Source organism: Doryrhamphus excisus, linkage group LG16, assembly GCF_037039965.1.
Source record: "Doryrhamphus excisus strain RoL-2023G ecotype Guam linkage group LG16, RoL_Dexc_Guam_v1.1, whole genome shotgun sequence".
Classification (NCBI taxonomy): domain Eukaryota; kingdom Metazoa; phylum Chordata; class Actinopteri; order Syngnathiformes; family Syngnathidae; genus Doryrhamphus; species Doryrhamphus excisus.
Window position 1 is genome coordinate 10,605,318 of NC_136372.1, and position 27,727 is coordinate 10,633,044.

The 27,727-nt window shown below is 40.7% G+C and overlaps 3 protein-coding genes across 5 annotated transcripts; all 3 read right to left on the bottom strand.

Annotated features, from left to right (window-relative positions):
• Positions 1-129: 129 nt before the first annotated feature.
• Positions 130-9,230, bottom strand: tspan4b (tetraspanin 4b). Its single transcript, XM_058049892.2, has 8 exons — positions 8,987-9,230; positions 6,264-6,333; positions 6,005-6,196; positions 5,800-5,874; positions 4,731-4,826; positions 4,179-4,292; positions 2,019-2,102; positions 130-1,232 (listed from the first exon to the last, which is right to left on the bottom strand). The coding sequence occupies exons 2-8, from the start codon at positions 6,330-6,332 to the stop codon at positions 1,164-1,166; spliced, it is 699 nt and encodes a 232-aa protein (XP_057905875.1). The 5' UTR covers position 6,333; positions 8,987-9,230; the 3' UTR covers positions 130-1,163.
• Positions 9,231-9,432: 202 nt separating this feature from the next.
• On the bottom strand, positions 9,433-13,801 carry mmp25a (matrix metallopeptidase 25a). Its single transcript, XM_058049339.2, has 5 exons — positions 13,503-13,801; positions 13,304-13,417; positions 12,520-12,610; positions 11,056-11,228; positions 9,433-10,874 (listed from the first exon to the last, which is right to left on the bottom strand). The coding sequence occupies exons 1-5, from the start codon at positions 13,696-13,698 to the stop codon at positions 10,729-10,731; spliced, it is 720 nt and encodes a 239-aa protein (XP_057905322.2). The 5' UTR covers positions 13,699-13,801; the 3' UTR covers positions 9,433-10,728.
• Positions 13,802-14,293: 492 nt separating this feature from the next.
• On the bottom strand, positions 14,294-26,741 carry LOC131102764 (chaperone Ric-8A). Of its 3 annotated transcripts, none has more exons than XM_058048283.2 (14): positions 26,578-26,741; positions 25,698-25,801; positions 25,538-25,585; positions 24,328-24,345; positions 23,734-23,826; positions 21,983-22,428; positions 19,713-19,848; positions 19,440-19,628; positions 19,100-19,194; positions 18,054-18,204; positions 17,791-17,886; positions 15,496-15,640; positions 15,108-15,390; positions 14,294-15,008 (listed from the first exon to the last, which is right to left on the bottom strand). In XM_058048283.2, exons 2-14 carry the CDS (start codon positions 25,785-25,787, stop codon positions 14,870-14,872), a joined length of 1,929 nt encoding a protein of 642 aa, XP_057904266.2. In that variant the 5' UTR covers positions 25,788-25,801; positions 26,578-26,741; the 3' UTR covers positions 14,294-14,869. The 3 variants fall into 3 exon arrangements, with proteins under 3 accessions (XP_057904266.2, XP_078653678.1, XP_078653679.1); XM_078797552.1 differs by having other exon boundaries at positions 18,048-18,204; XM_078797553.1 differs by having other exon boundaries at positions 18,048-18,204; positions 25,698-25,789; positions 26,578-26,738.
• Between the last annotated feature and the right edge of the window lie 986 nt (positions 26,742-27,727).

The following is a 27,727-nucleotide window of genomic DNA, read 5'->3' on the forward strand; positions in this document are numbered from 1 at the left end:
GGGTGTGCTGGAGACTAAATGCACCTTCATTCATTCATTCATTTTCTACAGCTTTTCCTCACGAGGGTCGCGGGGGTGCTTGAGCCTATCTCAGCTGTCTTCGGGCGAGAGGCGGGGTACACCCTGGACTGGCCGCCAGCCAATCACAGGGCACATATAGACAAACAACCATTCACACTCACATTCATACCTATGGACAATTTGGAGTGGCCAATTAACCTAGCATGTTTTTGGAATGTGGGAGGAAACCGGAGTACCCGGAGAAAACCCACGCATGCACGGGGAGAACATGCAAACTCCACACAGAGATGGCCGAGGGTGGAATTGAACTTTGGTCTCCTAGCTGTGAGGTCTGCGTGCTAACCACTTGTCCGCCGTGCCGCCCTAAATGCACCTATTTATTTATTTTATTTTAATTAGATTGTTAGCCACCGAAACAAATGTGAATGTACGAAAGCTTTATTGTTGCAGTCAAGACATACATCTCATACACTCTTAGACAAAAGTATAAAAATATCATATGAAATCAGAACAATGTAAATAAAAATATGCGCAAACGGCGGAAAACCATGTCACCAAACTGCATAGGTTCAATAATCCTTCATTATCATCCATTCTCCTTATGAACTGTATCTGGTTAAAGTGTGCAAATGTGCAAGAAATGGCTAGGTTTTTTTTTTTGTTATCTCGACACCCGCTTATGTCGACATCAGTCAACCAGTCCGAAGGGTGTCAACTTAGACGGGTTCAGGAATATCATGGTTTTATTGAGTGGTCCTGATACGACCGGTAATTGAGTCCTCTAAAATTATTTCCAATAAAAATCATTATTGATGTGCAGAATATGCACACAATGTCTGCTACACAGGAACTTGGGAAAGCCACTAACAATCACCGCCTTTTGTGTCTGCCACCATCACAATTGTAGTGTGGGACGCATTTTGAGGGCCTTTTGTTTTGCTTCTAACTCGCACCAGTTACGGGTCCAAATTATTCAGGTGGTTCACATGAGTTTGGGAGTGCAAGGTTTTAGTCAGGTTTTTCATCAGCAGGTTTGCAGAACACGTTATAGAACTCATAAATGGTCAAATGTCATAGGACCCGTTTGGGTCAGTCATGATATATTGGCGTCTGAGAGCTGCACCCCTGCTGAAGGTCGGCAGTTAGTCCAAGTACTTGTCAGCACACACGATTTGGCAGTACATCAGCATGGAGAACACCAGGGCCAAGATCTGACAAGAGAGGAGAGATCAGTGTCTCAGTTAACGTCTTTTGAGTGCATAGGTGTGTTCACACTGAGAAGTATGGTAAAAAACAGTGCACATCATGTTAATGTTGCATTCACACAGTAACTGCTAAACTGGTGAGTGGTAGAGATGCATGAGTCATGAATCTCTTTTATTGGCCACAATAAAAGGCTGATGTATGTAAAATGTATTGGGTGTGGTATGGAGGGGTCCGAAAACCAGTCAATATACTAACATAACATAGGGCCGTGCATTATTATGCTGCATGGGCAGGCGTGTGTGTTATAGACAAACACACACAAGTGCGTTTCACAATATTGATGGCATTTTGAAGATAGACGTTTGTTTATACTAACGTATACAGTATTAGAGGTAAACGGTGGTCACACCAGATCCTGATTGGTTTTCAGAGTCCCCGACCACCCACAATACAGTTAAACTGCACATTTTGGAGTGTAGCCAACCTAAGGCACACATATACAATAATCATACTACCTAATCAGCATCTTGACATGCCACAACTGTCAGTTGATTTAATCATGATAATAAATAAATCAACATTAGTGGAGGATGAGGATGTTGTGGTTCTCATTGGGAGTGACCAGGATGGATAGGATCAGGAAGGAGTACATCAGGGACATTACATGTTAGAGGCCTTGGAGATAAAGTCAGAGGGGCCAGACTGAGATGGTTGGGACATGTCCAGAGGAGAGATAGTGAATATATTGGTAGGAGGACCCTGCCTTTACAGCTGGCAGGTAGACAACATACCTGCACAACGCCGATGCACACACCAAACACCAGCACTGATGGAATGTTATCTAGCAACCACTGCCGGGCCTTCTGGTAACAAGGCTGTAAAACACACACAAACATGGATTAAGAGACCTTCTAAAGCATCTCTGATTACAAATGTTACGCTGCAGAAGGGGAGGGACTAACTTGAAATAATGGCAGCTGAGGAGCAATGGCATGAGTAAATATTGTGATTGTCATTTTCATTAATTTGCGAGAGCACTGGACTGTCTAAACGTGCTCATTCATTCAAGTACAGCAGATTGCATTCTCACACCACCCACTAATGCGGAAAAAGAAGTAGTTCGGGACTAGTTTCTTGTATTATAATGCACAGAGAAGGGAAAGAAATATGTGTTCATGTTTCACAAAAGGATTGTGAATTATGGGCAAATATCCCCCCAAAAAGTGCAGTTCCCCTTTAAGAAGAGCCTGGATTCTTATTGGTCAGACTGATCAAACAAACTGCGGCCAAGTATTAGAATCATAATTTCCCGATTTTTATTTTAGGAACATTCAAATAATAATACGAGGAAGTGCCGAGCTTTGACCTTCTACAAGGAGGAAGTCAGTAAACCATTCAAGAAGCATTCATTCTTGGCACTGAAACCTCAAAATGATGTCATTCAGTGCTTTACACCCTGACGTATTTATTTTGCCTTTATTGCTCTGCAGGGAGTCATTGCCTAATGTTAACATTGCCTAATGTGAGACAGTTGAAGGAGAATTCACAGTGGGTGGGCAACATAATCAAAATTATACGTACCACTGATCCCACAATGTTTTTGACTTTGTTCTTCACTTATGTTCTTTTGTCAAGTGTTGAGATGTTGTACTTTATTTGGTCGTGCTTGAATGCACCAGAGTTGTGTTCTATGTACAAAAGCAATAGAGTCAATTCATTCAATTTTCAGTCAATCCAGCCTCAAAACAGGTTGAGTTCCCATTATGTGTGATGTCTCCGCTGTGATGGGACAATTAATACAAAAATTGACCTATGAGGTTTTGGTGACGTGTCTACACTGTGCACCTGTCAATTTACCATTATGCAGGCTGCGCTTCGCCTGCGGCAAGAATAGACCAAGTCAAAGCTGCCGAAGTTTCTCCGCACCTTGTCACAAAATTGGCACTGCACCAAGCTGAAAATGCAGACACCTCCCATGGCGTGCCGCCGCGCGGATGTTAAGCGTATGTGCTGTCCGTGTAGTTCTCTGATTGGTTTATCGCTGCCAGCGTAGTATTATATCCCTGTGTCAGCAGAAAATGATCTACACTCAATCAAGCAGAGCGCTTACTCAAGTACAACAACATGTTTACAGATTTTAAAACACACATAAAAAGCCCTTTGTCGATTTTTGAGAAAATTAAAAACTTTTAAGTGTGCCTGACAGAGCGGAAGATACGCTGGATTGCAGTAGATTAGTTTTACGTTTACACAACAGGAACTACAGTTCACATGATTCTGAGAGGTACCAGGAAGTACTAAGTATGATGCAGTCTGACAAACTTTGATCAGCTGCAGCAGTTGTTCAACTCCAATGGAAAAAAAACACACACCCTCGGAACACCGAGGTAACTTGGATTGCAAGGTTTATAGCATCCATCCATCCATTTTCTATGCCGCTTATCCTCACTAGGGTTGCGGGGGTATGCTGGAGCCTATCCCATCTGTCTTCGGACACCACTGTCTGAGACCTTCTATATATATTATGGTCTATCTACAGCAGTGGTACGATACCCAAGGTGTGGAACCTGACACGGCAGTGTATTGATTGGTTGACAGAGAATCGTACACTCTGGTACATTTTTGTTCTCAAAGTTTGATTCCTTCCAAGACCAGACCGTTTTTTTTTTATATTAAAAGTTGTGGAATTATGCATAAGAAAAAATGGACACATTCCATCACTGACATAAAGCTTGTTTTTACTGTGTTGAGTACACACTAGCGCTTTATCATTTTGGCTACTGCACAACGGTATATAATAGATCCTGACCACCTAATTGGCAGGCTATTGTGCTACCGTTAACATAAACCTTCTCCTTCATTTGCTGTTGTTCTTCTGCACACATCTGGAGAAAATTTACATCTGTGAGATCATATGTACTCCCTTGGAGCTGAGTAAGCATCAAACTAACCTCACTCCATCCATCGGTACATTGGTCAGTCCCGACAGAGCAGCAGGACGATGGCAGCGTTCCATTGAGAACATCATACCAGTCGGTTTTGTTGGTAACGCCACAACATTTGAACTGGAGAAGGAAACAGCGTACAGTATCAGTAGTATCGGATTGATAGCAGTGTGATTAGTTTTTCATCTCTCATCTATGTTTATTTTCACAAGAATGTTTTCCAAGAATAAAAATGGCGAAAAGAACTAAAATACAAACATAATTCACTAAATAAAGACATTGAAAGACGCTGAGGTAGTATTCTATCCTCGTCAAGTCGTTACATTTTAACTGTAATGTTTGGTGAGACAAATCCAAATACAAACACAACTCCTGTTGCAGCCGCAACCCAAACACATTATTTATGTTTTGAATGGCTTGTTTTATATTTATCTCTCTACTATATTGGATAATAAAAGTGTAAAGCTGACGAAAGGGATGCTATTTCATGTCTAGAGGTCTCTAATAATATTTTTTTGTTTAATTATAAGGTTTTTGATATGGTGTTGGGATTCTTACCATCTTTTGGACATTATCCCAGGATTTTTTCAGCCCAGTTTCTGATTCATAACTCTTCATCCCCTCCTTTAATTCGTTTTGAGCTTTGGAATCCAGCTGGAAATAGAAAAAATGTCAATCCAATGTGGAGGAACCAAACAGAAGCAGTTAAGAAAACATACTGCGGGAACTGTGGGACTACTGTAAGTATTTGGTCAACTTTCCCAATTATTGGCTTTGTGGAAATGTACGAATAAATTAATCTGTACTCTTCACTTGTAATAATAATATTGCATTATTCATTTGTATTATTTGCATCAGTTACTGTCATTGTCATTCTCGCTGTTAATTGTTAGCACAATAATGGAGATTAACTTTACTTAATATGATTCAACCATACATGCACATTATAAATGCTTTTAATTCGAAAGCAATGGGCCAGTAGCACTTTCTGTCAACACAGAAGAAAGAGGCCTTCAAAGCAGACCTCATCTAGCTGTGCGAACAAAACCAACACAAGTCAATGTGACTTATGCACACATCTGCAACCCGTAAAAACTGCAGTAGCAACCCATTTGTGGATTATCAGTTATTTTGTGCTACATCATCCATTTCGATTTTGACATTGACATTCAGACAGACAGTGCCACTGAGGAAAAGACAGGAAGCAGAACTGGAGGTAGCAGAGATTAGGATGCTGAGGTTCTCATTGGGAGTGACCAGGATGGATAGGATCAGGAAGGAGTACATCAGAGGGACATTACATGTTAGAGGCCTTGGAGATAAAGTCAGAGAGGCCAGACTGAGATGGTTGGGACATGTCCCGAGGAGAGATAGTGAATATATTGGTAGAAGGAGGTAGGAGGCCAGGTAGGAGGCGTAGAGGAAGACCAAAAAGGAGGTTTATGGATGTAGTGAAGGAGGACATGAGTTGATGCGAGAGAGACAGATGCAGAAGACAGGGTTGGATGGAGGAGATTGGTTTGCTGTGGTGACCCCTGAAGGGAAAAGCCCAAAGAGAAAGAAAAGCCCTTTTCGATTTTCACTCTTGACAGGGGTTGGCGAATATGTAGATAGAAGGTGAGCTCACCTGATCACGAAAGATGTGTATGACCAGAACAAGAGCAACTTCAGTCAAGACAAGGAGCAGAAGGATCACAAAGAACTGCAACAACAAGGATAGAGCCATTTTTACCATTACCATTTTTTTGTAATTAACCTAAGAATTAATAGTATATCTCCAATTCAGAATTGAGGGGGAAAACTGCCTATTTGATCCTGTGATGTGGTCCTACCATGCACAACAGGCAGCGCTGCTCCTTTAGGGCTCCGAGACAGCCCAGGAAACCCGTTACCATGGTAATCCCGCCAGCCACCAGCAGCAGATTGGCCGCTGAGAGGGATGGGAAGGAAAGAGGAAGAGAGGAAAACTCTGCCTGCGTGAAGGACAGCCACACTCCAACGCCAAATAATCCACATCCTCCCAACTATTCAGGAGAAAATTCAAGTTATGACAAGTTTGCTGCATAAATGTTAATAACAGCAAATACTCACCCAGAAGATGAGGTTAAACACAAACATCACATATTTGACGCAGCACAAACATCTGCAAGATACTGACATCCTGCAAGGAAAGACAAAATATATGCATGTCAATCTCAGTTGGGCTATTTTCAATAAAGTTCCTACAGCTGCCAGCGACCCTAGAGAGGATAAGCGGAATAGAAAATGAATGGATGGATGGTTCCTACATCTTCAGTAGGATGCTGTGTTCCATAGAGCAGTGGCCCCAACCTTTTTAGACCCATGTAGGGACCAAATATGAGGTAAAAAATTGAAAAATACAGAATAGTAGTCTATCTGTACACACAACAGATTTCTGTTATCTACGCTGCAGTGCGTTCAAGATGGTAGAACAAAGTGGGACGGGTCGGCACTCGGTTAAATACAATGAAACAAAACAAAAACAAACATGCAAAAACTGGGAGATTTCTAACTGTATAAGGGTTGAAATAAAAGAATGGCCAATATTTTCCATAAAATGTATGCATGGAAAAACCATGACTAACGGTGGAAAAACATGAGTAATTGAGACGCTCATAAAACCATCCTCAAGCAATTCTGCTGGACGTTGACATTCTTTTTCAATTTCAAATAAAAGTGCTAAATATAGGTTCAGTTCAGGTTCAGGTTTCTCTCTTGAATTGCCATTCAGTCAGGAATGGTGGCGGAGCTGACCCCCGGTACGCAGCGTTCGAATAAAGGTGTTTTAATAGCAGGAGAAGGTGCAATTACTCACATAAACAGCAAAAAGCGACAGAAGGCTCTGTGAAAAATCACATTTGAACGGCTTGGGCATGAACAACAAGTAAAGTGATGATGCTGGGCTTATGAACCCACCTAATTGCAGATGCCAGATTGTTTAATAACCATAAACACAGACTGTACACTATATGTTTACCAGCCAAATACGTATATGATAGTGATACTATGACAGGAGTCTCCAAAACACAAATAGTTGCCACAATAAGATACACAAAAATACTGTAGTTCATGAGGATCTAATGAGGAACTAAGGAGTGGTGTAGTTACTGAAGAATTAAGGCACATATGTACATTTAGAGTAGTTACTGAGGAACTAATGAATAACTAATGAATGACAAACTAGTGAGTAGTGGTTACTGTCAGGTGTTCCTCAGTAACTACTACTAATTTTGTCAATGTATTATTATTTGTTATGGTAGCACTTTACAGCTGGGATAGGCTCCAGCATACCCTAATGAGGATAGGTGGCATAGAAAATGGATGGATGCCCAAGTAGTACGATCGCTGCACAAAAATAAGGGCAAAAAGAAACGATAACACATTTTGCTAATAGCACTCGTCATATGATGTGATCAGTATCGGCCTGTGTCACACATGGTTGATCGGTATTGGAATCGGCAGCATGAAACCGTGGTTAAATAACGGGTGCCCCTCTGAGGGTTGGCCATGGCCATGGGAAATGCTTTCAGTAGTATAATTAAGTCTATTGAGGAGGGAAGGGAGCTTCCTTCCTGTCAGCAGTTTGACTTCCTGTGTGACGTCACTCATCAGAGTGTAGAACATAGGGGCAAACAAGCTCGCACAAGTTCACACATGCAGTGTTCGGCACCATTGGGATGAATGTGTATGCTGGACAAAGCAACGTATGACCAACAGGAAATGTTGGAAGATAGACATCACTAGCAAACATGACTAAAACATTTGGAGCCATGCTATAGCTGCACTTTTATCCAAATTCTCACCTAAATTAAATTTGCCCGTTCACGGATGCATTCGGTACTTCAATCCTCGTTTATATCTCTGCTCAATGTTCCCCATGGTATCATCCGCTTTCCCTTTTCATTTCACATCCAGCAGTCAGTCTACCTTTGAGCCTTTGGAATGTTTGCATTGGTTGATGAATTTCCATCACCTCAGGGACTCAAACGATTCATTTGAGTGCATCGCAGGAAAGCGGGTACAGATGTTTATTTCAGAGAAGAGGTCGTGGATGGATTTGCTAATTAAAAATGGTTTGACTAACAAAGAAAATACATACCTACCTACATAGCTACACTCTAGAACTGCAGGAGGAGAGAAGGGGTTCTGAAGCTGGAGCATAATCTAATAATTCCCAAAATGGAGAACATCAACATCGAGAAATCAGGAGGGTTTGGAGGATGGGAGAGTGTGTCAAAAATATTTGTAATGATTGTTATAGGCGTATCAATTACTCACGTTTTTTCACCATTTGCATCTACGATATGGTCACGACCAGCAAATTAAAGACAAAACCACGGAATCACTGTAAGGTCAAAGTATCAGGAGCAGTCACACCTGATGGATATTTATATTTATTCTAAAGTATAGTATAAATTGTTGATTTATTATACATATATTATTTGTTTATATAATTCCTGAAAAAATGGTGTAAATGTAACTATTTTTTAAAAACAGTAAAAAAAAACCAGTCAGAATGACACATTCAAAGACGGATACATATACATTAGTTTGGATTTTTATGTTGCAATAGTATTCTTTTCTGCTTGAATGCATGCATCGGTTTGTTAGATGACAAAAAATGTAATGTTGAACATCAATGGTAGTCTATTTAAAAACAAAAATAGCATCTCATTGTGAATACTGCAGCCTAAAACATTACAAGTTGTTAATGAGCACATGATATGCTCATTTGGAAGAACTATTCCGTAGATTTAAGGAGATTGTGTCCCGTTAACAGCAGCAGACTTTACCTGAAGCAATGTTTCAGTTTTGTTGTTTGGCTCCACTTTGTATTCCCGGACTTGCTTTATTCCTTTTCCTTTGCAGATCCTCTTTTGGTGTTCTTCTCTGTGCTGTTCTCTGGTCAGCTCCTTTCGGCCAATTAGTTTGTCTTCTTTCCTGATTTGGAACCTTTTGACTTCATGTATTTTTCCATCTGGGAAGACTTACCCGCTTCTCCTTTCAACCCTTTCCAGATGTGTGAGTTTTTTCCACCCCGCCTGTGCTCCTCCCCCCCTATTATTTCCATGTACACCCCCTCCCCACTCTCCCATAGGCCACCGCCTCCCACTTCTGCATGTCCCACATATGCCAACTATTTACTTTTGTACTTAATATTTGAGAAATACTGTACAGTATGTGTACGTTTTAAAACCCAACCCAATAAGTTTACTGTACAGAGGAAAAATAGCAGTACTTGGTTGATATGAAGTACTTTATTTACATAAGACATGAAAAGGAATTAGTTGAGAATCAGTACGCACTGAACGAAAACAAAGGCTATCACATCTCTAATCTAATATATTAAATATACTCTATAAAGTCTCCTTTCCAACATATCAATAGTCTAACAGTGGGATTTCTACATGTAGACTGGAACCTGTTTAGGTTCCATTTATGTCAACAACCCACCATTGTGATCCATCGTGTTCTCCTTGTTATTAAAAAGTATGTACACACTTAACACACAGTGGCCTTCAGAAGTGAGGTCACTTTTTTATTTTTGGTGTAGACTTCAAATATTTAGGTAGCATCCACTCATCTTTCATTAGAACAAAGGTATTGATAGGTTGGTGTTGTTTTGGCGTGTCTTATTTACTTATTCAACCAATAAATACTGATCTGGGTTCAGTTTGAGTTTAGGTAGGATAGGTTATGCCTGTGTACTGCATTTAGAGGTGAAAACAACATGAAAATCAGAGAGCTGTCTGCTGAGAGAGGATGGTAACTCAGCCAGAACCATTGCACCAACATTGGGCCTAACCACCAATTCCAGCTTGGCATGATCTGGTGTAGCCACTGTAGGGTCTGCAGGTTGGGTAGGGTTGTTCTTTACAGCTCTCACAATGTTTCTGTCATCAACTTCTGATGTTTTCCTGTTCCATGTCTGTTACTTTGTACACCAGTGGGGTTTTTTTTGGGGGGGGGGCATTCCAAATGGTTGCAATGCCTATGAACAACATTTGTGTAAGGGTTCTGACTGAAGTGCCGCAAGATCTCCTGGTAGACAGCTGCATTGACTCTGCACTTGATAGAACAGAGTGGACACATGGCACCCCAAATCACAATGGGCGTTAGGCAGCTTCTGTCCGTCTGTCCCTAGGACCTTGGACAATATGTGCTTTCATTAGAGAACAGGACCTTGGACCATTGGCTATGCAAGCCCAGTTCTTTTTATTCAAAGCCCAGGTCAGACATTCCTTTTTTTTATGAGCAAACTGAGTACTTCGAGACTGACTAACTGAGTACAGTCAGAATACTATTATAATAATAATATTAGGACACATGGATTTGGGGATTTTCTGGAGCTGTATGCCATAAAAATTTAAATTAAGACAAAATGTTGAATAGTTCAATGCATGCACAATTAACCTAGAATATACAGTATGAAGGTTTCTAAATTTGAATGACATTATGGAAGAAAATTAACTTTTACACAATAGTCTATTTTTTTTGGACATGGCTTACTGTATGTATGTAAAACCCACTTCACTCATTCATTCCCGTTCTGACAGGATACATCAGTCTGTGTGTCTGCCGTAAAGGAATACTCTGCTTTGTGATGCATGACCAACTTGTTGTTGACGAAGTAAAAACTGTCTGAGCGTGTCTCAAAGGGATTGGCAATCATATCCTCAACTGCAAAGAAGAGAAGTAAAGGACAAAGAGTTACATTCTGAATGAAATGTGTCAGGTATTAAACGGTTAAGAAACCCACAACCTAAAATGCTCAGTCAAAAGGTTCAATTGGTATTCTGCATAAAGCATCATGATCAAGGCCATTGTCACAAGCCACACGGTGTTGGTCATAAAGGTGTACCTGTTTGTGGTTCCAGGTCAGGTAAGAAGTAGATGTGCTCACAGGTGTTCCTGCTGTATGGGATGCAGAAGCCAATCTCAAAGTCAAAGGTTTTGAGCAGGACATTTCTGAAAAAATGCCTCTCAATAAGGCGAAAGCGGTTCAGTGCCCTGTTGCCCACGGTGAATTCCAACCTAAGACACAGATCACAGATTCAGGTGGAAATAAACTTGGGAATGGGTCATGGTGCGAAAAGTCAGACAAGAGAAAGGATAACCAAAAAAAAAATCTTAAAAATTAAAAAATATAGCTTCAGGTGGTGCAGGGGCGTCAAACAGTATTTGGCTATGTGGAGATGTTGCAGGGGACATACCTCTTGACTGAAGTCGGTATTGACCGGCTTTTTCAATACTGCAGGTCACAATGCTTGCCTGACAAAGGACTTATTCCAGAGGAATAACCCCACTCTTTCCGCCCATTGTGTGAGTTCCCCCAATTGAAATCCAATTGAGAACATTTGGTGATGGCAAAGGAAGTTTCTGGTTTACTGTTCCAGACAGTGGATGCTCACCATGAAGTCTTCTTCACCACCTGGATCCACAGGTGTGCAGAAAACTGCTTACATTGCTTACAAACATTTATTCTTTCCCTTTGGGCTTTTCCCTTCAGGGGTCGCCACAGCAAACCAATCTCCTCCATCCAACCCTGTCTTCCGGATCTGTCTCTCTCACACCAACTACCCTCATGTCCTCCTTCACTACATCCATAAACCTCCTCTTTGGTCTTCCTCTACGCCTCCTATCTGGCCTCTCTAAATGCAACATCCTTCTACAAATATATTCACTATCTCTCCTCTGGACATGTCCCAACCATCTCAGTCTGGCCCCTCTGACTTTATCTCCAAGGCCTCTAACATGTAATGTCCCTCTGATGTACTCCTTCCTGATCCTATCCATCCTGGTCACTCCCAATGAGAATCTCAGCATCCTCATCTCTGCTACCTCCAGTTCTGCTTTGAAGCAAAACAGTGCAAAATGTACATTTTGAAGATATATGTGGGATATTTTGTCCTTTCATTGAGAAGAATATCATGAAGTCAAAGGTCACTGACATTAGTCTGAACGATCATAGAACAGTAACCTTGACGTGTATGCTATTATTACTTTGAATGTAAGTGTACTGTCTACTTCTCTACTTTTAAAAAATGTTGGTAAAAAGCCACAAAAAGCAAATCAAAATGACCTCATTAAACTGAGGTGTAAGTTTCCTGAAGGTTTTGGCCGAATTCCATACTTTTTGTAACTGATATGGAAATAACACATTTTTGCCGTTGTAGTTTTCACCTGTCCTGTCCAGCAGCTTAATCATGCATTACGGGTGCACTGCATGTTTATTATGCCATAACTGATCAGCTGTCTTATATCCAGGTACGTATGTACATATTTGGATCAATGTACGAGAAAGAGGAAAGTCTTCTTTACTTACGTAGCTCCAATCTCTTTCAGGGTGAGAAATGCAGGGGAGAAGTGATACTGGATGAATCTGTTGACATCAGGTTTGATGACGTCTTGGATTTCTGGAGACAAACGGAGAGCAAGAGGTACTACACCGGGGGTGTCCACACTTTCCCCCCCAGGATTGTGTACACAAAAATCGAAGGATACACACTATGCTAAAACCAAGCAGTGTAAGGTGGATACATGTTATAAGAATAAAACTTTGAAATCTTAGCTTTACATTGTAGTTGACAATGGGCTTCAACCTGGATTGTGTCATGAGTGAGCAATGGCAATTGAAGAGACAAGCGGAAGTTCCTGGAACTGAATCTAATTTAATAATTACAGCAGTCACCTTTATTACAAATGTTGATCCGAAATACGAGGAGAATGTCAACATCCATTCTTCTGAAAGGATCGCTCATTTACAAATGTCCTAGCATGAATTAACTGAAGGTTATGCACATCGGTAATCAATAACATCATCAAACCTTACCTTTATGCTTACTATGGGCATTTGGGATCAAATATGACGTGAAAGAAAAACAGGAAAAATACAGTCTAGTCGTCAATCTGTGCAGTGTTGAAGAAAGTTAGCACAGATGTGTTGCGTTCAAGGACTGGTTTGCCAAAACACAGTGAAACTAAACAACATAAACATGCAAAAACTGTATTTTATTGATTTAGATTTACATTAAATTTGATTCAGTTGTTTACAGTACCAAGCGTGGCTCGGTGGTTGGGGACCCCTGGACTGACGTGTTTGGATCTACCTGTCGGACATTGCTTTTTGATGTCAAGGATGACGGCTCCACTGGCCAGGTCTCTGATCTTGAAGCGAGAGAAATTTATGTTGTAGATGTTGTCCTCTGGTAGACACAGGTAATCTGCCAAGATCCATTGATAGACTTTCATTAAACCTCCCAAACCATGAAGCAAGTAATACTTGTTCACTATAAAATGCTGACTCACCTTCAGTATACCCATTGAGCCTTAAGACCTGCTGTGGGGTCACTGGTTCACCGGGTTTCCATTGAGCCGTGACCTCCTCCTCTGTTGCCCCCTGTGGTGTTTCCTGTGAAATAAACCAATCCGAATCCTTCTCACTTTCACCGTTCTCCGCCCGGCACTCCTCATTAGCTGATATTTTTCCATCCTGCCTTTCCATTTGAGGCAAGATCGTCTCTCAATGTCACTCTAGTCTCTGTGCAAATGTACAATGTCCAGATCAGTGCTCATTCGTTCCGCTATCTAAACTGATTATGTCACTCCGGATTTGCCTGCCAGTGTCAATCCCCTTTTTAAAGCTGGCCACTATCTATAGTACCGTATGTGTGCCACAGCTTCACACTCAAAACCGGGGTGCACATTTTAGACAAGCTACGGTGTTATTACGTCTCATAGTTGATCATGGGATCAACTTTGTTCAGTTTTGACGATATACAGTGCAACATACTAACCACTCCCCCACCGTGCGGTCGTTATGAAAATATTCCATTTATACATATTCCATCCTACTTTCACTTATCACAGTCGAGTCTGGAACCAATTCACCATGATAAATGAGGGATTTTTATATTGTGTACAGAATACTATATAGTGTCTACAGTGATAACATAAGCAAACCCTATCAATATACATCAAAGTTAGTGATACTGTTGCCATGAAATGAAGCTTCATCAAGAGTATTTGGGCTCATCAGCAGTAAGATGAACACCATATCAACTTACCAAAAGTTGGAATGAAGCAGAAGAAGCAGAAGATTGCATCACTGAATTTTATTGTTTGTTTGCTATGAACATGACAAGATTTCTTGTTGGCATGAGGCCTGGGTTGATCAAATTAATTAATTAATCAGAAAATAACTGAATATAAATGCAATCATTTTGCCTGCTTCAATATATTGTCACGTGTGTGCCTGCCTGTTTGCCTTGCCTCCCGCCTCCAATTCACCAAGATTGAGCTACGTAACAAACTTATGCAATGCACGTAATGCAGATGTCATAAACGTTATATCCTATTACATATTACTTACAAAAAATATTTTAATGGATGATGGATTAATCTAGAGGATCTAAAAAGAGAAATACTATCCATCCAAACATATCTTCCTAGCAAATGCTTTTGTCTGCATTATTATTTTAGTGGCAAAAACATTTAAATAAGTTATGGAGTGCAGAAGAGTGTAAGGTAGTACAAATTAAATGAGTACACTGCAATATGTAACATTTATTTGCTGTTGCTGTCTATGAAAGTCTATGAAAACAAATTATTTTCCATTCTTTACAGTATTTTTTATGCAGCATCTCCTTTATGTATCATTTTTATATTCGCTTGTCTTATGTCTCCTCTGGCATCATATCCATATTCTCCTCTTCGACTTCGTCATCCTCTTGCAATGTGCAGCCACTCATTTGGCTGCACAACGGAGCAAATCTCCCATCCACTGTCATCCCCACTGGCTGAATGATCTGATTTCTAGATAGGGACAATATGTACATTGATTGATAATACATAGGGACAATATGTACATTGATTGATGAATACAAAGGGACAATATCTCGTCGGAACACTCACTGTGATAGTCTGTTGATCATGCTAATGAGGCGACAGGCCTCCTCCTCCTTCTCCTCCTCTGTCATGCCCTCCATGGGGTCAGGTTGCTCTGCCTCCACCCGGCCCGTCACCAGGTTAATCCTGGCTTTAGCCTCCCGGTACTCTTCTGTGTCGGAGTCTGAGTCACTGGAATATTGGGACGCATACTGGAAGTCCCCTGAATTCCTCCTGCCACTCAGCAGGCCTCGAGCGGCCAGCAGCCCGGCAGCATTGCCATAGCCAGTGTATTTGACAAAGCGGCTCACTGGGGGCAGAATAACAACGCACCAATTACTGTGCAGTTCACTGTGCATGTTAATGAGGTACTGTGTGTATAGTTCATTTTAAAAAACTAAGACTAAGACAGTACCGTTCTCTTTGCAGAGCACAAACAGCAGCTCAGCGGCACAATGCTTCACATCTGTGTCGACGTGGGTCATCAGGCGAACAAGCTGGCCTCTCACTGTGGGGTCCTGCTCTGGACGGACGGCAACGTCCCTCAGGGGGGGTAAGATCTTTACTCGGGTGAAAGACAAGTGTCAGTTTTGTCTACAGAGTTTCTACAAGGGGGTGCAAACTAAGGTCACAAAGGTCGGTGTCAATTTTTCCTTCAAGATTGACATTTCCATTATGTGTGTGTGTGTGTGTGTGTGTGTGTGTGAACGGAAAGACAGATGTTAAACTTGTGTCTGTATTTGAAAGGAAACACAGATGTTTTACCATTTTTAAATAGGTGAATGGATAGATGTACTATGTGCCAAAACAGATACAATACACTTAGAAAGATGAGTCTGTATTAATAATATCAGTGAATGCGGGTAAATTACTTTCACTTTAGTAATAATATACCACTGTCAAATTGGACAGTGTATGATTTTGACAATGTGTTTTCCCCCTTCCTGATTTCTTATTTCTGCATTTTTGTCACACTTAAACCTTTCAGATGATCAAACAAATGTAAATATTAGTCAACGCAACTGAACACAGTATGCAGTTTCTAAATTAAACTTTTTATTATTAAGAGAGGAAAAAAAACTCCAAACCTGCGTGGCCGTGTGTGAAAAAAAGCCTCCTAAACCTAATAACTGGTTGGGCCACCCTTAGCAGCAACAACTGCAATCAAGCGTTTGTGATAACTTGCAATGAGTCTCTTATGCTATGAGTCCACTGGGCCGGCGCCAGTTGGTGCCAGTTCACGCCAAAGATTATGTGATTGGCGCGTAGTGGCTCGCCGTGGCGCCAAATTATGTTCGCTCGGCATGTTGCCATGATGACGTTAATTGACAAGTCCCACCACTTGCATCAAGCAATTGGCGCGATGAAGATTTTAAACATTTAGAAATTTTCTTCGCCAAACTAAATTTTTGCTGCTGTTACGGCCACCACGAGCCAGTTGGGAGGCAGTTTGAGCCACTGCATGCCAATAGGCACCTTAGTGGCAACACTAGGCGCCACAGCAAATTGCATTGGCGCGAACTGGCACCAAATGGTGCCGGCCCAGTGGTCTCCTAGCATTACAGCGCTGTGGAGGAATTTTGTTCCACTCATCTTTGCAGAATTGTTGTCATTCAGCCACATTGGAGGGTTTTCCAGCATGAAGCGCCTTTTTAAGGTCATGCCACAGCATCTCAATAGGATTCAGGTCAGGACTTTGACTAGGCCACTCCAAAGTCTTCATTTGGTTTTTCTTCAGCCATTCAGAGGTGGACTTGCTGGTGTGTTTTGGATCATTGTCCTGCTAAAGAACCCAAGTTGGTTTCAGCTTGAGGTCAACTATAGATGGCCGGACATTTTTGGTGGACAGCAGAATTCATGGTTCCATTTATCACAGCAAGTCTTCCAGGTCCTGAAGCAGTAAAACAGCACCAGACCATCACACTACCACCACCATATTTTACTGTTGGTGTGATGTTCTTCTTCTGAAATGGGGCATTACTTTTACACCAGATGTAATTGGACACACACCTTCCAAAAAGTTAAACTTTTGTCTTGTCAGCCCCACAGAGTATTTTCCCAAAAATTGAGATGAGCCTTAATGTACTTTTTGTTCAGCGGTGGTTTTGGTCTTGGAACTGGCCGTTTTTGCCCAGTGTCTTTCTTATGATGGAGTCATGAACACTGACCTTAACAGAGAAAAGGGAGGCCTGCCGTTCTTGGGATGTTATTGTGGGGTTTTTGTGACCTCTTGGATGAGTTGCTGCTATTTGTGGATAATGGCTCTCACAGTGATAGAGCTCAATGAATCTCAGTTAAGTTATGCTTTAAGAGGGGGCAATCAATGTTTCACACAGGGCTATGTAGGTTTGGATTTTTTTTCTCCCTTAATAATAAAAAGTTTCATTTAAAAATTGCATTTGTGCATTGTGTTCAGTTGTGTTATTAATATTTAAATTTGTTTGATAATCTCAAACATTCAAGTGTGACAAACATGCAAAAAAAAAACAAAGAAATCAGGAAGGAACAACTTTTTCACACCACTGTAGGTATGTTGTCAGAGTAGGCAACCATACCCTGGCACCTTGATGCAGCATCAATAGTAATAATAGTTATTAGAATATCCAAAATAGACATTTTTATAGGTGTGTCAATATTTGCTCTTTGTGGGTGGTCTCGGAACGTAACAACTAGGAATAGCAGGGATTTACTGTACATGAGATAAAGGTACCTTTTGTCGTAAATAGTGACGAGTCTCCCTGTGAACCCGAGAGCTCTCAGTGAGCAGATTAAGTACAGGGATTAGTTTCTCCTTCAGTTTGTCACCCTGAATGATGTAACATTGAAGGTCAAAATTAGCATTGGACATTCATACAAATCTAAACATGGAATATCAAATCAGTAGGATCCATGTATAGCTACAAGAAATACAGTATACAGGTTTATAGATTAGTTTGATCAGTCTGGATCATCCCAATAAATGCTCACACTTGCCCTGTCCAGACGTCTTTCCATAAAACACAGCAATGTGTGGACACAGTCCATGTTGACGCCCTCCCATTTGTGAGATGCTTTGTCGGCATGGACAGACAGCAGGACATCGAGGCATTTCAGTGGCAGTGCCGACAGAATGTTTACTGTATGCCTGCACAGAAGACAGTAAGGAAACATCAGACAAACCTGCACAGTCAACAGTGGAAAATCATGTAAAATATGTAAAACTCTACAGCTGTTTTAGGTGACATTACCTTACTGTCGTGCAAGTATAGATGTTAACCTTGCATGATAAAAGTAAAATACATCGTCTGGAGTTTGCATGTTCTCCCAGTGCATGCATGGGGGTTCTCCTGGTTTCCTCCCACATTCCAAAAACATGCTAGGTTTATTGGTGACTCCAAATTGTCCATAGGTATGAATGTGAGTGTGAATGGTTGTTTGTCTATATAGGCACTGTGATTGGTTGGCTTACTATTTCAAAAGGTTGTAGCTTGAAAATGGTAAGACATAAAGGCATATTATAAAAATAATCAGTATGACCCACAGTTTGTGATCGGACTCATCTAATATGCATAGTATGTCATCTCCTTGATATCGATACTCTTCCTCATCTCTCAAGCAAACCCAGCCATCACCATCGTCACTTACAGAGATATCTTGAACACCACTGCTGCTTCAAGCGACATTATTATGGCCCAAAATAATCTGCCACACATACAACCACGCCCACAAATGTAGTTTGGATTAAAGTTACAGATGTCCGCCATTTCCTCCTGTATTAACTACTTTTGGCAACATATCTGCTGAACTGGCTTGTTAGATTCAGCAATGTTGCTTGTCGCAGTTTTGCAATCTTGGCACTTAAAGAGATATGCCTCGTTGTAGTACATTTTACAATAGCATCTTCTTGGAAAATGTGCTTGTCGATGATATTCAATCAATGGCTCATATTGTATTGAGCAGCCCTTTGGGCTGTTTGACTTACTGTATATTGAGTTTTACCGTGTAGTATTGAGAGATGTGTTGATAGCTGTACAACAAACCTTTGGATGTCCTCACTTGTGTCCTCTCCATCGTATGACAACAACAGGCAGTGTCGCAGCACAGCAGCAAGGTGGCGATATTGGGCGGCATCCTCCTTAGAGGTTTAGGGTCACAGTATGGGGTTAGGGTCAGTGTTAGGGGTTTGTGAGAACTTTTTATTTTTTTTTTTTGTTGGGCTCCAAACACTCCATGGTGATCATACCATGATTAAACAACCAGTTTGATTGTTATTGTTTGTTTGGAGTAATTTATGTAAGATTTGGGGGGTTTTATGCTGTAGTAGCATAAATTGTTTTTGTTTTTCCACGACTCTGGTGACAGTGGAAAGTTGGACGGTACCTCATCTGGCTCCTGCCTGTTGAACTTGTGTGCGATGTTGAAAAGTGTCTTGAGGACCTCGATGACTTCTTGGGCAATTTCCATGGAAACAGGAGCTCCTGCCACATCACTGAGCACTTCGTACCCCTCAGCCCACCTCACAGCCAGACATCGCTCCAGGGCTTTGGTCAACACTGATACTCCTCGCTCCTGACAAGAGGGAAAGCAAACTGTTGAGTGCTGATCATGTGAACTGATTAGAATTGCATATGAAAATAATGGTTTTGTTTGTACCTGCCACAGTTGCAGTCTGAGTTCAGGCCTCAAAGCGGTGAGCAAGAAGAGCAGTCTCAGCCTGTAAAACTGACCAGTGCCTTGTTCTCTTCTGCTGATATCCTTCTTCACACTCTCCCACACACCTTGCAGAAGCCTTCCATGCAAACAAGCCCCAAAAAAGTGAGGCTGGTCAGAGAATCTGAGAATTATACATCCTAACAATGCAGATGATAATCTATAGCACAAAATATCAAAGCAAACAAAAACAACCCGGGTAGAACCCGTTTATGTCGATGGCCCTCGGATTTGCCGATGATGTCAACATAAGCCATTGTCGGTTTTTTATTTTATTTGTGCATATTTTTAAGATTTTTCTGATTACATTTTACACTCTTTTCTTTATTATCTAAGAGATTTGTTCATGAATGTCCTGAGTGGCAATAAAGCTCTACTATTTTGAAGCTTACTTTGCACTGAACAGGAAGTCACTATGTGCATGTTTTAATGCTGTACAACTAGAGAGTATTTTTCTTTCCATGCTGCTTAGCAATAATAAGGGCGTTAACAATAGGTACTAGGTGTCCCGATCCGATATTGATATCGATACGACATCGGCAAAAAAAAAGGATCGTATTATATCGGCTTGCATTTGAAATTGTCAATATTGGCACTCTAATGCCAAGCTCTGCGCCAGCACACCTACCACCAACGGATCACAACAACAACGTGTGGTAGCGAGTTTAGCAAGGAGACGTTGCAGCTTACTACAAAAAAATGTTTGAAACATTTGCAAAGCGGTAGAAACTCTCACTGGTGAGTAATCTTCCTTGGATTTCCACTAAACAGGGATTTATCTTTTTAAAATGTCAGCTTTTAATCATATGTGTTGGATCCCAAATCTGATCCAGAAGTAGAGACTGGACAGTCTGGAGTTTTTTCAAGAAAAGAGGTTACTTCAAGGCGTCTCTCAATGGTATAGCTTTAGCATTTTAACGTTAGGTTTGAAATGTGGTCACATTACACGTTTTTTTGCGGAACTACCAGTGTTTAAAAAACTCAGGTAGAGCCACTAATTGTGGTAGGAAACAGCTATTAGCAACCCGCTCCATGTATGCACACTCTATTATGCTACACAGACAAGCGCTTTTCTTCCATGCTGGTTGGTAATCAGGAACTCCAACCAATTGTGCCTGATGTTTTCCTCATTAGGAATTGTTAATAAATGTAACCTTCCCTTAGCTTTCACATTGCTAACACCGCAATTTACTCATCTGTATACACCAGTCATCATTTGTACTATGACCCATTTATCATTGCACTAAAATTAATATATCTGCAATAAGTCTGCTCCTGCATATGCTCCTGTGCAATACTATGTGTATATTTTGGATATCTTGTATATATCTTGTTAAATTGTCTTTTTTACTCTCCTTTTGTATACTTTTTTTTTTAACTTGACTACTGCATTAAAAGGAGAAGCTTTCCAATCTCGTTGTACATCTTGTATAATGACAATAAAAGCCATTCCATTCCATTCCATTCCAAACAGAGAAGCAGAGCTTGGAGAGGGCAGAGAGCATATCTGTGACATCACAAACGGCCAGTGTTAGAACACTCTCTGGAATCGAGCATTCAGAGCCATCCCAAACGTCTTTCAAGGCACTTCCAAATGCGCAAACCTCATTATCTGAAACTTTGACATCGTATAACACAAGAATACAACATTCAAACTAGTACATTTATAGTTCAGAAAAGTGGAAAAAGTCTAGCAGGTCCCCTTTAAGCACTTTATTGAGCACCTTGAACCGTGCTATATTATGCCTATTGGGGATAAAACTAAAACCAGATGCATCAAGAAGTAAATGGATCACTTTTTCTCATACCTACTGTTGCTGACTATTCTCTGTAATATCACTTGATCAAGCATTTTATTATATTCCGCCCTAGAAAACAAGTAACAAAAGTATGCATGGGTTGTGCTGATATCAGATTGATATCGGTATTGGGCGAAATATCAGAAGTCCCACTCCTAATAAACGTACCCATTTTTCAAATAAATGATTGAAATGACAAAGGCGGTTGAGTTGAGCAGTTAAGTTTCAGTAAAAGTAACACGGCGGATAGAGACTTCATGAGTTCATCGACTTAGTCTGGTTGTCAACATAAACAGACTGATTTTTCATAGAAATTACGTTTTTTTTGTTGACACAGTCAACCATGCGTCGACTTAAGTGGCAATCACTTGTAATATGAAGAACACGGTGCATCGGGACTTGACGGTTTCTCACCTGAGTTCAGCGGCTCTCTCCTGTGCCATGGGGCTGTTGTAGATGACATTACACAAGACCTTCATGGCCTCCATTCGACACATCTTCTCATCTTCCCCCATCGCTTCTTCGTCCTCCTCCCAGATGTCTTTCTTTCCTCCTCCATTACAGCATGCTTGATCTGAGCTGTGTGTACCGATAGCACAGGCATCGCTTTGTACACCATCCTGATTTGTTTGACAGTATGTTCTGTCAGAGCCGTCTGCTGTTATTTCCTGTTGTTGTTGGCATGGAAGATGCAAGCGAATGCCTCCCAGGCCTGCCAGGGTGATAAGGGCGCGATAGGTGACCATGGGAGAGAGACCGCTGCTATCCCGAGACAGGATACGTAGCGTATGCAGGCAAACCCGTAACAGTGATGATTGAAGCTGATCACTGATGAAGTTAACCAGAGCTTCAGCAAGGCGCTATAGATGTACACAGGAAAGACGCAAAAGATGCAGCATGAGGAAATAAAGATGAACTCGAGAAAAAAATTGAGGCTTTTTTCACAAAACATTATGAAAAAGTAAGACTAAACAATTAAATTCAGTCTTAATGAGCTAGAGCAGTGCATTCTAGTGCGAGAAAACGAGTTAACATGAGCTAGCTAACAACAGACATCATGGGAAATACCTAGTATTTCGACGCTAAAGCCCTCACAAAAAACCTCAAAAAACACCAACAGTGTTCCATTTACATACTCGACTTGTATATTAACCAAGCTACAGCAATATTGTTATTGCAACAGCTAACATGGAAAGCTATTGTATTCTGGATTATCATAATAACCGGGTATCGTACTAACAGAACTAATTATATCATAAAAGACTAGAAATTTGCCGGGAAATGAAAATAGTATCGTAATAAGCAGTACTTCGGTATAACCGATATCGATATAACGAGATTTTACTGTAGTTGGATTACACTACAATACAAAAAAAATTTCTACCAAACTTTGAGGTAAACTTTTGTGCATGCTTTTATAAAGGGGGTGAAAAATGATATCCCCAAGTGCAGGGGTTCCCAAACTTTACCAACTCAGGGCCCACTTGAAAATCTAAAAAGTGTCTGCGGCCCACCTTTGTCCTGTAAACAGTACATAGACAAAATGCTGCATTGTCAGAGCACTTAACTTATTATTATTATTATTATTGTTATTAAGATTCAGGATTGAAATGAAAGCAGGGGGCGAAAGAAAGCCCAAACTTGTGGTGTACACAGAATCTGTGGTGTACACACAAGACAGAATTAATGCTCATACGTTTCATAACTGCATTCAAGACTGGCATGATGACCAGAGAGCTACGTTCCAATCATAAACTGTATAAGGTTCCTAAAATATTGTGACAGGTCAATAACACTCAATAGGTTATTACTTACACCTATAAATATTTTTTTAAATTGTATTTCAGAGTAAACATATTTTTAAAATTATATATATTTAAAATAATATTGTAATAATACAAAAATAATGTGCAAAAATGAATCATATTTTTAATGATCTCTCATGGCCCACCTGCAGTACCACCACGGCCCACCAGGCGGCCGCGGCCCACACTTTGGGAATCACTGCCCTAGTGTATATTACAATGACATATGTTTGCCTGCTCACAAATAAACACCTTACCTTTCATAAGTGCATGGTATGCTGCAGGAGTTCCACATATTTGAGGAAATTGGTACTCACAGTTCTTGTGTTTGCATGAACAAAAACAGAGTCTATAGTCCACCTGTCGGGATAATAGATCAGGGTCGTCATCATCATCGGAGTCCATGTCCTGGTCAGGGTCAGGAACAAACTCCCTGGTTTTGTTCTTCCTAAACTGATCCACCAAGAAGCACCCTTAGATTTTCAGTATAACCATTTAAAGGTACAGTATCTTAATATCTTTTCATGGGAGAAAAATAAAGAAATAACACTTTGTGGATCCGCAATACAGTTTAGCTTAATCAAATGTGTTCCCCGGTGCCAGCAGCACTCGTGTAGTTTGAAATATGAAAACATCACTGAACTAACTGACAATATTATTCAAGTTTCCTGCACAAAGCCACTTCAGTAAAGATTCCTCATTGTCAACGTGTGAGCTGAAGGTTAACGGGATGTGCTGTGGATGTGGAATGTGCTGACACAACAAGTATCCCGATGCTTTGGAACATACAACTACAGTCTTGACTACACAACACACATAGGATTACACACACAGACACACACAGAGACATGGATACAGTTGACTGTGTGAGTCAGTACTGTAAATGCTCTGAGATTATTGTAATAATCTGAGACAGAGCAGGGAAATGTCCTCGTCAGCTCATCTGTGATTTACCTCTTCCAGTTCTTGTTGCTGCAGCCGTTTGATCCAGGAGTGGAAATGCATGTTTTAAAATAGTTTTAATAAGCATTAGACACATTAAGGAGCACACAGGCTATCAGAGATACAGTTATTATACGGGAGCCAGGCAACGACATTTTGTTGGCAATTTCACTGTTGTGTTATTGTGCAATGACAATAAAGAAAGTCTAAGTCTAAGTCTAATTTCAAGACTGGATATCACATTAGAGCTGCCAAATTATTTTTAAAAAATCGAATTAATCACAGTTTTAAAATGTATTAGCAATGGTGTCTGAAATACACACATTTTTACTGTATTTAATGAAAAAAGAAACATTTGTATGTATAAACAGCTCCAAGTGAACTTAATATGTCAATCAAGCGAAAAGATACCACACAAATCTAAAAATATTTTTTTCTAACAGTAGTTTATTTAATGATAGCAGAACATTTCAATCACAAAACCGTGTTATGAGCAACGAGGGGTTGCGTTCCATCACAGCACGTAATTCAAACAAATGTATTTTCTAGCCTACTCAAATGTAGCAAATTTTACACCCGAATTAATAGGAATTAATTCTAGGAATTAGTAGGAGGAAGGAGGAATTAGGAGGAATTAATATTACGAAATTAGTGTTAAGAATACCCACTTTACCACACGCGGCGGGCACATTTTTGAGACATTTTTGTGGAGTTCGCAGTGTCCCTGAATGCATCTCACGTTGTTGTAATGACAACGCGGAAGTGTCGTTCCCAGGATGGAGGGTCTAGAGACGTGTGTGAGTTGGAGATACATAAAGTATACGGTGTTGGAATTGTACTGTTGTTGATGCGTTCAGGTCAGAATGAAGTTAGAAAAGAGCATCAGACTCCTGTGACTGTGTTGGGACGCTCCACCGTGCTTTTGTCTGTCGTCGTAACGAGAAGCGTGCATGCTCTGGTGCGCATGCGTTAATTACTCTTTTTTAAAAAAGTAACGTAACTAATGAAATACATTTGTTGCCGTTGTTAACGCGTTATTTTTTTACAACCCTATATTATGCACTCTAATATAGACAAAAGTGTGATCCAATTAGGATACGTGGGAAAAAATAAAACGTCAGATCACGGAAATAAACATAAAAAGGGGGCTCTGGGCTGCAGAAGCTGCTAGTTTAAAATGCTACAAAAGAGTAGCAGTACAATATTAAAGGAAAAGACTAACCTGCTTTCTCTCTTGCTCCCCCCTGTTACAAAAGAAGCACTCTGCATACTGCAGGGGAAAAAAGACAACAGATATAGGAGCATCAAGTTATTAGTTAGCATTTTAAAACTAAACACATACATATGAATGAAATTACAGAAGTTGTGCAACAGTGGAGTACCTTGGTGTTGTAGCTGTGCAGGTGGTGCTGGACACTGTCCCGGTCTCCTTGGAGTATGCTCCCAATGACCTGCTCCATATCTGGCATCATACCTGATGGCAAACCTAGCAAACAACACTGCAATAACTGCCCACTTCACCACCATCATATTGATTTATGCTAGCAGTATATGGCAGGGTGTCCCAAACTAGTGAACAATGGCGGCAATGGCTGAAATACAGTAAATATCAGTGCATAATAACACCAAGGGCAATGATAGAATGTTTGAACCAGTAATGAATAAGATTAACTTTAACTGGAAAAAAAACATTGCTGTTATTTTTACCACTGTTACGCCTAACTTTGGCGCATGGAAACCGTTTGAATGTCGCTCGTACAACACAGGAAGCTAAATGGCTAATCAACAAGCGAGGAAAACACTGTCCCCTTGTGGTCTGGTAGAAAATTGTAAGCTCAGCCCTCAGCCCAACATCTCTCAATGGCAACACAAAACTAAACCCAAATTATTTCACATATTTGAAAGTACTTTCCCTGGTAACTGATTACATTTATGAAGGAGTAATTATGTTGTAATTACATTAGATTTTTCTGGTATTAACAAATATTGTAGCATGTAGCAATACATACAATACACAATATTAAACTCATCTTACTATATGTACAATATTTTGAATGCATTACTTCAGACAATTGAAAGGAGGATAACAACTACCTCATACAACCAGAATGCAATAAAATCACTCGATCAATTGATTTCATATGATTTTACCAACCAAGTGCACATGTAAAGTTGATACCCATACAAAATAAAAAAAAGTAATGAATAAAATGCACTGAAAATAACCTACGATATACTGCATTGATGTGTAACAATACTCACCTGTCTGTGTCGACACAAAGAATGCACGCTGCTCCTGCAGGCTTCTTCCTCCTCTCTCTGCTGAAAGGACTGTGCCATAATCTTATTTCTCTGCTACAGCTCTGCACCTTCCCTTCTCTGAGTAGTGGATTTAGCGTCCATCCACAATGGCAGCGACACATCCAGCAGCTAAATGGTGATCAGGAATCATCCTTATACACCAGCTGACTTTTAGGTGAGAGGCACATGGGATATTTTAGTGAAAATATTGTTTACAAAATATAGGAATGTAGTTTAAATGTAGTTTATTTGTATGAGTGTATGTTAATGTACCACACAGACAAAAAGGCAGACACAGTATCACACAGTTCTAACAAAATAGTATTATTTAAAATGTAAAAATTGTAAAATGTATTTTCTTTTTCTTAATTAATGAAAGTTTTGTGTATATTGTATGTAAATTATCCAGTATGTACAGATTATACAGTATATAGTACTGTATATGCTTATATATTTTACTATTTTGTCCATCCAGCCATATATCTTCTACCGCTTATCCGATGTCGGGTCACAGGGAAAGCAGCCTAAAATGGGAAGCCCAGACTTCCCTCTACCTGGCCACTTCTTCCAACTTCTCCTGGTGGATCCCAAGCAGTTCCCAGTCTTTCCAACGTGTCCTGGGTCTTCCCAGAGGTCTCCAGCCGATCAGATGTGTCCTCCCCAGTGAGGCATCTGAGAGGTATCCTGACCAGATGCCCGAGCCACCTCATCTGCCTCCTCTCAATGTGGAGGAGCAGTGGTTCTACTCGGAAGGAGAGCTCTATCTCTAAAGGAGAGCCCAGGAACGCTACAGAGAAAATTCAAACCCTCAAACTTGTCCTTTCGGTCACTAACCAAAGCTCACGACCAAAGGTGAGGGTAGGAACCAGTAAATGGAGAGCTTTGCCTTAATTTTGGCTCAGTGAGTCCGCATCACCGCAGATGTTCCACCAATCCACCTGTCCATCTTGCGTTCCATCCTTCCTTCAGTTGTGAACAAGACCCCGAGGTAACTCCTTCGCTTGGGGAGTTCTCTGCTGAGAACCATGAACTCGGACTTGGAGGTGCTGATTCTCATCCCAGCCTCTTCACACTCAGCTGCAAACCAAGTGAGAGTTGTAGATTGCGGTCC